At 46.5% G+C, this 15,300-nt stretch overlaps 1 protein-coding gene across 1 annotated transcript; it reads right to left on the reverse strand.

Moving 5' to 3' along the window:
• Nucleotides 1-10,021: 10,021 nt before the first annotated feature.
• On the reverse strand, nucleotides 10,022-11,189 carry PtA15_15A70 (uncharacterized protein; the record flags this gene model as incomplete). The annotated part of the gene is made up of 5 exons (XM_053163725.1): nucleotides 10,022-10,176; nucleotides 10,280-10,418; nucleotides 10,537-10,708; nucleotides 10,820-10,964; nucleotides 11,054-11,189. The coding sequence occupies 5 exons, from the start codon at nucleotides 11,187-11,189 to the stop codon at nucleotides 10,022-10,024; spliced, it is 747 nt and encodes a 248-aa protein (XP_053027235.1).
• Between the last annotated feature and the right edge of the window lie 4,111 nt (nucleotides 11,190-15,300).

Here is a 15,300-nt window from a genome sequence, read left to right on the forward strand (position 1 = left end):
GACCAACCACTCAGGACAACAACACGGAACACCAGACACAGGACCCAGGCGCCTCAACATCAAACACTCCATCATCGCCAAATCCAGACATGCATCAAACATCAATCCACATTGGTCATCAACTCAACAGCCCTTTCCTTGTCTCTTGGTTTCACACTAATGCACCTACTTTGGGATTAGTACTTGTCTCATCTTCATGCGCCTCATCCCTTTTGTTCATTTCTCTTACACTTCTCCTTGATTGAAGTTTTTCACTGTTTCATTTTTCCCACAACCACAAGTCAACCGCCCCCCAGATTGTCTATATAAACTGCCCCTTTGTCCACACTTTTGTCCCCCATCAGCTCATCAGACAGTAGTTGGTCAATAGTTATATAGTCTCATAGTTACCTTATAGTCAATTACAGTAGCCATTCTGCCTTGACAATTATATCATCTTGCCTGCTCAACATCCAGTAACCATTCTGTGGGAGAGCATTACTTACTTCGCCATTTCATCACCTTACCCTGATATCTTCTTGATCTTCTGCGCCACACCTTTTCTTGAGTTTCATTACTCTATTGGTGTCCTCTACTCTTTAGCATTTCACCCGGAGGGCAGCCTTTTCACGCACTCATCCCCTCCACAGCTATCTCTATCCCACGGAGTAGTCCCCACACCGTTAGCAGTGCGTTCTGTTGTGTCATTGGTGCTTTTGGTTGTTGATGGTACTGTTGATTATTGCGCTTGTGGGGAGGCGCATATCAACTTGGAGCATCTCTCATTGCATTGATAGTGTTGAGATCCATTGGTGCATAAGAGTCATCAACAGTCGAGGTTGACTTGTTTGGAGATTTGCCAGAGGCCGCTTGGATTACATTCACCTTGTCACTGAACTTCACGTCGGTGGCCGCTTCTAACTTCTGACTCACTACGAATTCAAATTTTTTTGTATCAATCCCAATCGGCTCCGCAAAGCTATTCTAGAGGAGTAGTCCGCCAGCTTCTTCCCACGTGATTTTCAGCTGGGTCATCTCGTCCCAGACCTTGCTCCAATTGGCTAGACTGAGGTCTGTGCCCGCTGATCAATAATCTATGAGGTCGGCGAATTGATTGATGACTGACAGCTTGTGTTGCCTGTCCGATCGGTCACATTGGCTTTTCAAGTGAGTGAAGATAACCCATGGATCATCCAAGCTTGATCCATCAACAATATCTAGCAGAGTCGTCTTGATTGTTGAGCGCAAAAGACACGAAATAGCCGCCTGATCTTTCGCCGAGCACAATTTGAAGTTGGCTTCAAGTTCCGTAAACGTGCCTCTATTTTCAAAAACGTATTTCAAGGTTCGGTTAATTTCACGTTCCCAAACTTTGAAATTGGCCTTGCCTTTCGCGAGTTGGGTCTTCTTTGGATTGTGCATGTAATGCAAATCAAGGGGCTTTTTATGGAAACTAACAAGGACACTGTTGATTTCTTCAAGAGGGGTTGGCTGAGCCGTTTGCCTAGTTACCAAATTATTAAGCAATTCTTCAAGTCGCTGAAACTCGGCTTTGAGTTGGTAGAAATCTTCGGCAGTGGGGCCGGTCGCCATTTCTGAGTAAGTCAAGGATGATGGGATTGGTTGGTTGTTCTTTTTGTAAGATTTTCAATTTTATTCTTTGATCCTTCTGATTGTCTCTAGTCTTTTCTGTTCTTCTATTTCTCTTTCTCTCTTCTGTTTCTCTAGCGTATTGTTTATCGCTTTCTCTTTAATTTCTTTCAATTTATTTCCTCGACCAACCATTCAATCTATGGTCTCCTGAATGTTGAGCGCGAATCCCAATGACGGAACCTGTAGCCGGCTTTTAACCTATTAGAAGCTGGGGCACAATGTGGTCTGACAAAAAGATCCACGTCACTGATTAGCTCAGGTCCGCTCGGTATTGGTCCAACTCAGTGATTTGATTACTAACCTGACAAAAAGATCCACATCACTGATTAGCTCAGGTCCACTCGGTATTGGTCCAACTCGGTGAGGAAAAAGAGTTGAACCGGTACTGCGCGGCCTGACTGACTACATACAACTGCTGCGCATACGCAGTGACTAGTAGACACGTGGCAAACTCTAAACTACAAGATGATTATGGTTTTGATAATGTAGATTTAGATTAGGTTTGCCAAGTTTGTAATCGTGGCACCCTCAACTCCTAACACTTCGACTTGCATGCCCTTGGCAAATACAGGGCGTGCGACCATTGGCAGGTGTGTGGCCCCACACGCCCTTTTCAAAGGGCGTGAGTGTGGGCGTGCCCCCGGGGGACGGGCGTGCATTTATCAATGCCCCTTACATTGGGTGGTACCCCGGGTACCTGCCTTCCACACCTGGGTACCTCCCCCTCCGCACCCGGGTACCCCCCCCTTGCGGGTGCCGGGTGCAAGTACAAGTGTCTCAAAATCGGTGAAAATCAAGGGGGTACCCGTACCCGCAACAGGTACCCGGGTGCCATTTGCCATCTCTATTCCCAATAAGACATCCAAGCCAAACCAACTGACTGGCCGCTTGATTGAATGTATTTTCTTCTGTCCAATTTTTGATTTAGGAAAAGAGAGAGGGCAGGAGCAGTGTTTTTCTGATTGCAAGGCTGCTAGATAGTCAAAGGGAATGAACGATTTGGGTGAGAATAGGGCAGATCTCAGTTGATTTCCAAGCCCAACATCTCAACGACTTTCTTAGCCAAAGTCGCAATCTCCACTTTGCCGGAATCTTCAGCCTCTGATGCACTTCCACACTCGCCGTCTACATGGGCGGCGTTGGCTGAGGATGCACCCCTGGTGCCGCCAATCAAGGCTGAAACGCTGCGCTGCGCTACAAAAAAGCGGTCTTTTAGCGCAGCGCAGCGGGGAACCGCTGCGCGGTCAGCCCAAAAAAGCGGTAGCGCAGCGCCAGTCCCGCTGCGCTACCGCTGAAAATAGCGGGGGCCCGATTTTTCCCCGACCCAAAAAGTGGTAGCGCAGCGGACAAGGCCGCTCCTTTCAGCGCCGCGCAGCGGCCACCAAAACAGCTGCGCTTTGCGCTGCGCTGCGCTTTTTTGGCTGGCAGCGGGGGAGCGCTACGCGGCCATGTCAAAAAGCGGTAGCGCAGCGATGGTTCCGCTGCGCTACCGCTGAAAGTAGTGGGTCCCCGCTTCTTGCCAGACCCAAAAAGCGGTAGCGCAGCGGGCGGGGCCGCTACTTTCAGCGCAGCGCAGCGGCCACCAAAACCGCTGCGCTTCACGCTGCGCTGCGCTTTTTGAAGCGCAGCGCTTTCACCCTTGCGCCAATCGTCATTCTGCACATCTCTGCTTGCCCCTAGTGCCAATTGGCGGGTACTAGGTACCTGTGGGTGGGTACCCGTGGAAGTATGCAGGTAAAAGCCAGTGGGTGCCGGGCGGGGTATGGGTGCGGGTGTCCATTCTGGTTCAAACTTCAGGAAGGTACCTGCACCCGCTGCGGGTACCCAGGTGCAAAGTGCCAGCTCTATATATCTCATTCTATCATGTGTTCATCATAAATCCCAAAAAGCTTGAGATATGTTAGTCGTACACAAAAAGATACACATGCAAGTTTGTGTGACACATTCATTTGTTGCTCAAGTTTTTCACAAAATACTTGAGGTTCTGGGAAAATTCCAACAGAAAAAACCTCATGTTAATCAGGAGTTGTGTATGACTTCAGAAAATGTCCCCAAAATCATTTGTGTACATATGGCTGAACGTTATAAACAATTTTTGAAGGGTCCACCTAAGCCCCTGTCTCTGCATGAGCACTCAGGTTGGCATCACTTGGCTCAGTGATGAAAAATGTGACACACCAGCACACATGTGTAAATTTGTGTGACACATTCTTCAGCTGCTAAATTTTGTCCCAAGGGAGTTAGAATTCTGGGACGGGTCCAGGGGAACCTCAGATTACCCAGGATTTGTGAATGAATTCAGAAAATCTCCTCAACAGGATTTCTGTACTGATGAATGAAAATCTGATACAATTATTGAAGAATTCAGCTAATTTGCCCCTGAGATTGTGGGGCACTCATCTTGGCATGATATGGTAGGGAGATGGTCTATGTGTCACAAAAACACGCGCGCATACATTTGTGTGACACCATGTGTCACAGAAATCCGCACAGGTTACATGGTTGTGTGACAGTTGGCCCCACAGGGCCAAAGTCAAGCCGTAGTAGCAAAATCAGACCTCCCACTAGAGCTGACACTTTGCACACGGGTACCCGCGGCGGGTGTGGGTACCTGCCTGAATTTTGACCTAGAATGGAAACCTGCACCCGTACCCAGCACCCGCTGTCAGTTACCTGCGTACTTCCATGGGTACCCACCCACAAGTACCTAGTACCCGCCAATGGGCACTACGGGCAAGCAGAGCTGTGTAGAATGGCAATTTTTGCGTGAATACCTGCCTGCATTTGGACCCAGACTGAACACCTGCACCTGCACCCGGCAGATACCTGCACACTTCCATGGGTACCCGCCCGTGTACCCACCAACGGGTACTAGGGACCTGCTCTACCTCCCACAGTATCACTACACTCCATCCAAAGTTTTAAACATGTGTAATAGAAACAACTTAATAATAACTGTCAGCTTTTTTGTGTGTGCCCTGAAAAAAAAACTGTTTCAGAGAAACCTACTGGGTATGGGTTTCCAAAGAGGTCAAAAATCATGATAATTGAAATATGAGGAACTTTGGTCAAGCTTGAGGATCAAGTAAACCTTATCATTAAATTGGCCTGGTTTTCTGCATGTTTATGGCATACATTTTCCACAGACATTGCACAACACATTTGGTATGATTCCAGTTCTTATAAACTTCCTTTGTGGCAGACATGAAATTGCCTTCCAACCAGCATCTAACTGAGATCCAACCAAATCTATGACTGAGTTCAGAGATGGCACTTGCACACAAGTGCCAAGGAAACTCTCATGGTGAAATTTTGCACAATTTTAATAACTTTACCTCCACCTCACTTAAAAACGCAGCAGCCAGGGGCAAAAATAATTGGGCTTCTCATGCAAAAGGGGGGTAGATTGGTAGATATCAACAGGTGCATCAATATTTCAGTGATCCTGGAAGCAGTGGAAGAAAGAATTCCAAATCTGGCCTGAGAACTCCAAACTTACCAGTCAATTCTGAAATGACCATAAGGATCCCAGCAATATAATTATAAGTCACACATTTTTTCTTGTAGGATTTTCATATTCACACCTTTTCCCTGACTTTTTTTTCCAGTTTTTTTTTATTTAAATTCACATTCCTACATCACACCACGGATGTTTGCTCAGCACATGTGTGCAAGTGTCTTCACCCCTCTCTTTAGGAACCTTTTAAGATCTCTTGCAGAACTTGACACCAATTTATGCGTAATTTTGGATTGAATTTATGCTCAAGTGTGTCTGAATTGATGCTGAATCTTGTATGAATTGATGTTGGACATGGTTTCATATCAACCTGATATCCACCCCAACTGGACTATTTGAGTAATTGTATCTTTTCCAGAACCTGTGTTCAACTTCATTGCAAAGCAATCTCCATTTCTTGGCAGAAACCAGATTTTTCTTGATGTAATAATATATTTTCATTGATCATGTGCTTATTATGCTGTCCACACCGCTCAAAATGTGTTTTCACATATGAAAAACAAAACTTTTGGCATGGTAGATATACCTTTGTGATGAAAGTGCACAAATTCAATGAATCTTCTTTCTGTTTTTATCACTTGAGATATTTATAGACTTGTGGAAAAAAATCAAAATAGTGGATACTTATATCTTTTGTATTGATTGATGCTATAAGCATCACATACTTTGAGAGAAAAGTTGATTTCCTTCTGAACTGAGCTAGCTTCACTCACTGGCTATCCCCTTGATGTTGTATTTTTGCATCAACTGATGAAAAATTGCTAACTGATCAATCACCATATTAATAACCACCTTGTGATCTTACAGGCGGCAGACAGGCATCTGGGCTGCAAGCATTCTCACATAATTTATTTTAGCAAATTTTATGATTTTTTTCACAAGAGAGTTGGAAGTCTGGGCCAATTTCAGGGGAGCCCCAGATTATCCAGGATTTCTTAATCACTTCAGAAAATTCCAACAAAAGAATGTGTGTACATATAGGTGAAAATATATATAACTATTTTAAATATTTCATCTAATATTCCGGTGTTGTGTGGGCACTCAGCTCAGCATTGCTTGGCTGTGTGGTAATATAGGTGTCACACAAACGTATGGGCGTACAGTTTTGTGACAAATCCTTCCAGCTAGCCCCTCAGAAAATGCACACCGAATTCAAACCAGATTAAAATCATGATTTAAGAAAAACTGGTATATTTTTGGCAAGGATAAGATACCTTCTCCATATTATACCTTGGCCCAAGGGGACCAAGTTTAAGCAGCATTGATAATTACTCTGTCACCTCACACACCTCCTTTTAAATTCTGTGTGCACTGAAAATTATAAAAAGAATGTTCCAGAGCAACCTGTAGGATATGGGTTTACACAGAGGTTAAAAATCATCATGGTCAAAAAATTCTTATCTTTGGTCAAAATTATAGATTGAGTACAACTGATCATAAAGTTGGGCTGGGTTTCAACATAGTTATGGTGTACATTATACGTTTACATTACACAAAACATCTGGCATGATTCCAGGTAACATCAGTATAGATTGTGCATTACATGACCTGGTCTTCAAACCAAGATCAGACCAACTTCAAACCGACTTTGAACCAGTAACTAACAAGGATTGGACCAAACCTCGGCATGAATTGTGCAAAGGCACTCGTAAACAGGTGCTGAGCAAACATCCGTGGTGTCACAGCTACCATTGTGTCCATGTTTATTGTGAAACAAAATTGTGTTGATTGTTTTTATCCCAGTGGTGAACTCAAATTTAATGACCAGTAAATACTTTTCATCAAATCAGGGAGGCCCAAGCTCAATTACCAGCCCATTCTGGTCATTGAGAAGTCATTTTGGAGCTTGTTAGCCCGCATATACTGGCCAACCAGCTTGGAAAAGAGCAGCTGGATGGTCAGTATGTACTGTCCAGTGCGTTGGTACTTTCCCAAAGCAATGGACAGTACATACTGGTCAGTCAAGCTGGGAAAGGCCCGGCTCACTGACCAACATGTAGCAATGGTCATTGAACTGGAATTTTACCAGCCAAGTGATCTGTAATTGAGTGGAGGATTTCTCTACCAGATGGCGGGTACACAGTAGTCATTGATTAGAGAATCCCTCCACTTCATGGCCGGTACACACCCGTCAGAAAAGGGAGAATTCCTCAACTCCATGGCCCTTAAAGCTGGTCATTTAGTTGAGGATGTCTCTCCACTCAATGGCTGGTAATGTATATATGTTCATTAGGTAGTGACACCCTCCACTCAATGGACATCCAAAATTCATCAAGTGGAGGGTGTCTCCACTTGATTACTGCACAGAAAAGTCCTTAAGTGTAGGGTGTCTCTACTTGATTGCAAGTACAAACCTTTCAGTGTAGTATCCCAATGTGCACCAACCATGGAGTGGATTTACCCTCCACTCAAGTAAAAGTTTGGCCACCATTGATTGAATCAAAGTTCAGCCTCAGTTGAACATAAAATCAAATTATTTGAAGCCAAAATGAAACATGCTTGAACGGCTGGTATCTGACAGGGTTCCAGAAAGAACATATGGCCTGGCACTCTCTAGAGAGTGCCACAGATTCCCGGGGAAAACCTTGTTTGCTGGTGAAAACTCAATCTCAATCAATTTTCAGCAGCCAGTAACACCAGGGGGGAATCATGTTTTGCAGATCCCTCTAAATCAAGCCATTTAGGTTATGGGAAGTCCTCCACTCTCCCTTTAAATCTGCCAAAAATGGACTTGAGCCTGCAATTGCAACAAGATTTAGAGTGTTTCCAGCACAAAATCCTTGTCACTAACATCTACTAGCTTAACAAAGCCACTCAAACAAAGGTCCGGGGGACCCGCGCAGAGCGCTCTCCGTAGGACAGGCTTGCTTGCTATCCCTCAACTTTGGCAGGAGCAGAAGGGATATTCAGTGCAAAAAATAAAAATACAGCCCTATAAATTTTAATAAAACCAATAAAAGAAAACTGAATAGACAGTCTTGTAGCCTTGATAAATGCCCAAATTTTGACACCTGTTCCAGCCTCTCAATCCAAAGACTGCATCCCTAGTGGAAAAAATGTCCAGGAATCTGGTCAAGGCTGAAAAACAAAATTCCAAACCATGTCTTAAGTTTGGAAGATCCATGTGTGGATCTGCATTTGGCCAGAGGGAAGCACAGTGGTGATCTTAGCTGATGTGCATACAATGTGTCAATTTACATACAACCTAGAAAGCATGCAAATTTTTTGGTCCACAGGATCTACAAGCAATACAGCCTTTTGAATCCTTGGGCATATCCATTTCTTGAGAAGTCACTTTTCAAAAATTTATTAAAAAATACCTTGATGGTGATACAAAAATTCTGAGGAGACAAAATTTTAGAGGAGATGTCAAAGGGTCAGAAAGCTGTGGCTCAGACCTTTGGAGGTGCTGGGGGTGGAGCTATTAAAAAGTTAAAAAACCTTACAGCCATTTGGATTTGGTACTTTCTGCTCCCCTATGAAATTGGGGATAATATGCAAGTCCCTCCCTGCGGGAGGGGCCTCTTCGCGGCCAGCCACAGCAAGCCTCCCACCAGGGGGACTTGTTTTCAATTAGAACATCTAAAACTAATGAAAAGGGATGGACACAGTTGACCAGAACAAGGGCAAGCACGCTCCTGGTCAATCCTAACCTCAAGATTTAATTAAATAGAATAATGGCATTGGGTACAACATAATACACCCTCCAAGAGACTATTTTCAATTAAGAGGAAAACTATTGTGAGAGCATCTCCAGCAGAGCTTGGACTGTGCAAGTTTTGGGCACTTTTGGCAGGTTACTCAACATTTCCGGGGTCCAGCAGAGCCCCTAAACAACTTTTGATTGATCCAATTCAGTCCCATCCCAGACCGCGGCCAGCTACTTTCCCCATCCCATTGCCACCCAGGACACAGGCTGCCACACGCCACACATTGCCTACTTGCCACTCCTTACCACTGCCCCAACAACATGATTGATCCAAGTCTTCAAGATCTTGCTCCTAGTCCTCCACCCAGAACACCCTCTCCAGAAATTCAACAACTTCAACCCACCAAAGGAAGAAACAGACCTGCAAAAAAGAGAACATTGAGGCCAAAAAAATCAGCCGCTGCTACTGCTACCACTACAACTGCTACCACTACAACTGCTACAACTGCTGCTGCTACAACTGCTACTGCTACAACTGCTACTGATTTAATTATGTCAAAAGATCCGTCCAATAGGGATCCTATTTCTTGTGCTTTCTACACCACCAAAAAAGAGATTGACAAATGTAATGGCTTGATTCCCTCCAACTCTTCTAATCCCATATCTTGCTTTAGTCTTGTCTCTCACTTGATTTTGTTCTCATTTCACCTTTCTGTATGGTCACAATATGTTTGTTATATGAATATCAAACAGACCCGTTATATCAGTCATACCCATTGCAAGTGAGAGATTGAATGAAAGCATAACAAAGAGATTGTGAGAAAAAAAGGAAATCTAAATAAATAACAAAGAGAAATCAACAAAGTTAAGAGGCCGAGTTCAGGTATTTTCATCGGTCTGGGTCTCATCATAGCTGTCTCGATCCTTCTCCCCTTTGAGGTTCATTGCGATTGCTCGAAATGATCCCGTCAAACGTTTGGTAGGCAATGTAATCATCGTCGTCGTCCATGAAGTTGAGTCAATCAACCAAATTCATGCTGGAGATATCAAGTTGTATCGCAGTCGTGTCGTTCTGCAGGGCAATCCAGCTATCCACCCCCGGCGTACTCACCAGTCTACGGTGGAGCTGCTATGGACAGCTGAGACAGGTGTGTGAAAGGTGGTTCCGGCCGGCTATAGGTAGTGGTCCCCATCCCCGCTCTGCTGGAGATGCTCTTAGCATCCTACCAAAAGCGCCACCAAACAACAACAAAAAACATGATTCCAATGACACCGACAGGAGCCCATTTTCGATAGAATGCGTCGATGTTAATTTGTCGAGCGGCTTTCCGATATTTCAATGACTCGTCCCTTAGTGAAGAAGACATTGTGGACATTCCTGTGTGTTTTGGCAGGATGCGAGATATCAAAAAACCCAGACGATCAGAATAATGTTGGCAAGTACTCTAGCCCGAATTCGAGCACAACACCGAACAGCTTACGATCAAGTGAATCGCCTCTCCACAATAAATCTTCCATATTCTTCGTCATGACTCTCGTCACTTCTCCCAAATCTTCATTAAGCCTATCTAGGTTGGATTGTGTCCTTGTGTCTTGATACAACTTTTTGGTCCGTTGGATCTAAGCATTGCAAACCAAAACACATATAGCCACCGAGAACAGTACGACATCCAATCAGTTCATCCTACACTGCTAATGTGGTGTGAGCGAAACGTTTAAAAAAAGGAGGTCCTCTTACGAATGTATCAAATTTCACGAAGGCGTATGGTCGGAGATTGGGTTTTGACAATTCAGAAGAATATGATCTTTCAAATTCTTTAGACAGCTCGTCCAGATAGGAAAACGCCAACTTCCTTGGATACGATTTGGCTGCGATACACAGGTAAACCACTGAATTTGATATGACGTAACTGAAGCATAGGCAAACAACAAAACATAGGAAACAAAAAAACGGTGGTAGAATCAGTCGACCATCTCCGTCTCCCAAAGGAGAAAATGAAAAGTAAGAAGGGAGAACTAACTGAAGCGTATACTTCCCACTTTCAATGCTACACCTAGTTTCACTGGTTTCATTTAACCGCCTGAAGATTAACTTTGCCTGTTGCCTGTACTCAGAAAGATCATTTTCGGTTTGTTCGTCATCTACCGATGCAGCCAGAGGCAAGCCTGAAAGAATTACATGTTAGAATGCGCTTCAGTTTCGAAGTTCAGTGGTCAGATATCGAGTTGACTCCTGGTCCTGAAGAAGCTCTCACCGTCTGAAATTCGAGCCAACAGAGTTGATAACACCATCGTTTCTGTTCTTGTAGTCGTTGAGATTACTTGGTTGGAGGCGATTGTAGTTTCTTTGGGGTCAGAATACCTCCTTTTTTCGTTGTATCTCTGTGCCATCTGCTGATGAATGACGTGTGAACCTCAAGGCCCGATTCCCCCGTGGCAACTTGGGACGCCCGATCGTCCCCTGCGAAGCGGCGTACATACACTACGGCTCCAGTTGTTGAGCGGTGCCGACGTCGTTTTTGCCCCGGCGTCGGATTATGGTCAGGCCGACCGGGCGCGACGTCGGACACGCCAAAGGGTCAGCCTGACCAGTCCGACCGGGGTAAATTGACGCCAAAGTACCTTTGCCGACGGGAAGGTCAGTCCGACCATGCCGATGCGCTGGTCATCAGGGTCGGCCCGGCGCATGGATCGAGCCGACAGTCCCGACGGGTGGGGCACGAGCGTCGGCTCGCCCTATAAGATGCCAAATTTGATAAGGCAAATGGGATCTGGTCGATACAGTCCCGTCGCGGGTCAGCTGTTGGCTCTGATGAATCCCGGTTCCAATCTCGGTGAGATTGCCAAACAAACAATGAAAAAAAAACACATACCTGGTCGATACAGTCCCGTCGCGGGTCAGCTGTCGGCTCTGACGAATCCCGGTTCCAATCTCGGTGAGGAAAGAGATTGGAGCCGGGGCGCGGGATCGACCAGGCTAAGTACATGCAACAAGCCCTAACCGGGGGAAAATCCCCGGTCTCACTAACTAGGTTAGATGTCTAAGTACATGACTATGGGTTTGTAATCTTGAGTCTGACGCCCTACACTAACACCCCCCCCCAAGATTGCAAACACTACCCGCCTACGCCTAATTGATTGAGCGCGCCTATCATCTTTGTCGGCCCAAGTCTTTTTGTCAGCACATCCGCTAGTTGATCATGTGTACTTGTCCACGTGACATTGATTTTGTTTTCCCGAATTAAGTCATTGACGAAATAAAAAGCCCGACGGAGATATTTGGTCTTCTTTTTGGATGTGTTGTCCGTCGCGATGAGAATTGCGGCTTCATTGTCGCAGTGCATCGACAATTTCGGTTGATACCCGATCTCCTCAAAGATATTCAGCAGGTGAGCCAATTGTTGGGCTCCTTCCGACAACACCAGGTATTCCGCCGCACACGTCGACATCGCCACCACCGTCTGCCTCTTCGAACCCCATGCGATGCTGTTTCCGTCATGGGTGAGCAGATAACCCGTCGTCGACCTTTCATGCTCGCCACCCCAATTCGCATCCGTCCACAGTTTCAAACCGCCTGTCCCCGCCGTGTACACCAGCGCCTTCGCCGTCGTCCGATCCAAGTATCCAATCAACCAATCGAGTGCCATCCAGTGAGTTGCCGAAGGAGCCGAGCAGAAACGCGCCAGGAGATTAACCGCGTACGCCAGGTCTGGCCTGGTACCACATGCCAGGTACATGAGTGACCCAATAGTTGACCTGAAGCTGGTCTGATCAATGGGGTCGCTCATTGACGTCTCTAGATCGAGTTCCGGCAGAGGGCAATGATGGCCATGAATTTTCCGCTGGTATGACTCCACAATTTGCTTCGCCATAATTGATTGGTTGAGCCTGAGATGCACTCCATCCCAGACAAAGTCGATGCCCACCAGTCGTTGCACGTTATCCGACCATTTGATTTCCAGTTGGCCTTCCATCCCGCGTCGCAGTTCATTCAACAGAGATCTATTTGAGGATAGCGCGAACCCATCATCCACGTGAAGCCAGATGATGATGAAGTTACCCTGGCGCCTGAACAGGCACAGCGAAGGTTCCATCTCGCTCGCCTCGAAACCAAGGGATTGGACAGTCTTCTGGAAAAATTTCCACCAGCATCGCGCCGCCTGCTTCGTACCATAAAGCGCCTTCTTCAGGAGCATTACCTTCCCTTTGAGTGAGGGAGTGATCTCAACCGGGGGTTGGATATACACCTCTTCCTCTATGGGGCTGTATAGATAAGCGGAGCTTACATCAAAGGTCGCGGTTGGCAAGTTATGGGATATAGCGAGCGATATGAGGAGGCGAAGCGTGTTCAAGGAAGCCGTCGGCGCGTAAGTCTCATTGTAGTCAAGGCCGAGTTGTTGATTAAAGCCTTTCGCCACATAGCGCGCCCGATATTTATCGACCGATCCATCCGGTTTTCTCTTGATTGAGAAGACCCAGCGCGCACCCAAAGCTTTGCAGCCTTTCGGTGCCGTTGCAGGGATCCATACCTCGAGTTGACCAAACTTCAGCATTTCATACTCGGCCGCTGCGCGCCAAAGATGAGCATCAGGCCCCGACAGAGCTTGCTTGATCGTCTTCGGCAGATTATGTTCTTCAGCGGTAGATAGAAGGCCCATTTGTCGTCTTTCTTCCTCCGCTATCTCTGAAGTCTTTTCTTCACCGAGCCGGAGCATGATTTGCTTCAGTATTAAATCGACACGAGATTCTTGCTCATCCGGAACCGCAATAAGATCAGGCGCCGTCTGTGCAGATGATTTTTCAACCGGGAGCTTTTGGAAATCCGGAAACTTAACTGCTGTCGAATGAACCATACGCTTCTCACTAGGCACCCAAAAAATCCAACCTGCACCAGAAGCCGGGTAACCGAGGAGTTGACCTTCTCGAGCACGCTCGTCAAGCTTCTTGCGTTTCTCTTTCGGAATGTGGATTATCGCGCGCGCCCCAAAAGGATACAGCGTCTCTGGTATCGGTCGGACTTTGTAGAGTATTTCTAAGGGGGTTTTATCACCAGTCCTCGAGTTAGGAAGCCGATTATGGAGATGCGCCGCCGTAGAGTACGCAAAACTCCACCAGATACTGGGAAGTTCACTGGAGTGAAGCATGGTGCGAGCCATGTCGCCGAGGGTTCGGTTAACACGTTCCGCTTCGCCATTCTGAGAAGGTGAATAAGGCGTGACAGGAGCCAGAGTTGTTCCAATTGCTTCAAGTTGCGGTTTCAGGCTCTTCGTGTATTCGAGTGCGTTGTCGCAGCGTAGGTACGATGGAGCTTTACCCAAAACAGTCTTCAGATGTCGGATCCATGCCATAATCTTAGTGGGGACTTCACTCCTGTTAGCCATCGGAGCACAGAATGTGTAGGTGCTTGCATGATCGCGCAGAGTAACAAGATACCGGCATCCGTTAATGTCGAGGTTGAGGGGTCCAATCACATCGGAGACACAGAAATCTAGGGGGTTGTCGCGAGGGATTTGTGTCTCCATACCCAAGGACTTCTTATCCATACTTTTAGACTTCGCGCATTGCTCACAAAAGAAGGATTTCCAAGTAAACTGCTTTTCAGGATAATTCGTCCGGAGAAAATTCTTGACAACTTGATCCGAGACGTGTCCAAGGCGAACATGCCAGATGTAGGACTCAAAAGAGGGAGACTCGGAAACTTTTTTTGATTGCAAGATGGCACTAGTTTTAAGTGACCAGCAGTAGTTGTGAAATACTGTCTCGTAGCTACTATTACAAGGGTCGTAAAGTGTAGCTTGAGTGCCATTATAAACCAGTCTCCATCCCTCCGATAGCAGGCGGCCAGTCGACAAAATAATCCCGTCCACACCAGGGCAGTGGTACACATCGTTAATCGTGAGCGGACCCTTCGGAGTCGGGATCGTCACACTTCCGATTTCAGAAACGGTGATGTTGCAATCCAAGACAGCCAAGTAGAAGGTACGAGGAGTTGTCAGCTTCTTGTCGACTTGGAAGAGAGGAGAGTCGCCGCTTACATGCGCCGATGCCCCAGAGTCGAGTAGGACACCGTCGGTCACGTTGGGAATGTTGACTTGGCGGATGCGATCGGCCGAGCCTTCAGGGCGAGGGGGTGGACGATATTTTGAACCTTTAGTCTTGTAGTCCGGGTCTGGAGGACTGATCTTCCCATTTGCAACATCACGCCAGAAATGGACGCAGTCGCAGTACCAATGGCCATCGTCACCACAGTAGATACAGTGGCTGCCATGTTTGGCGACCATAGCTTCAGACTGGCCTTTACCCTTGAAATGGGCAGCTCAATCGACAGAAAGGGCTGGTTGAGGTCGAGGAGGTTGGACTAGACGGCGATGGGGGGTGACATAGCGAGACTGAGACTGAACCGCTTGGATCCGGTCCAATTCCATCGCCATGGGATCGGCAGTTGGGGCAGGGAGCGAGGGAGCTAGCACACCAGACTTATTGCGAAGTTGATTCGCCGCAA

The sequence above is a fragment of the Puccinia triticina genome, chromosome 15A (genome assembly GCF_026914185.1).
Source record: "Puccinia triticina chromosome 15A, complete sequence".
Classification (NCBI taxonomy): domain Eukaryota; kingdom Fungi; phylum Basidiomycota; class Pucciniomycetes; order Pucciniales; family Pucciniaceae; genus Puccinia; species Puccinia triticina.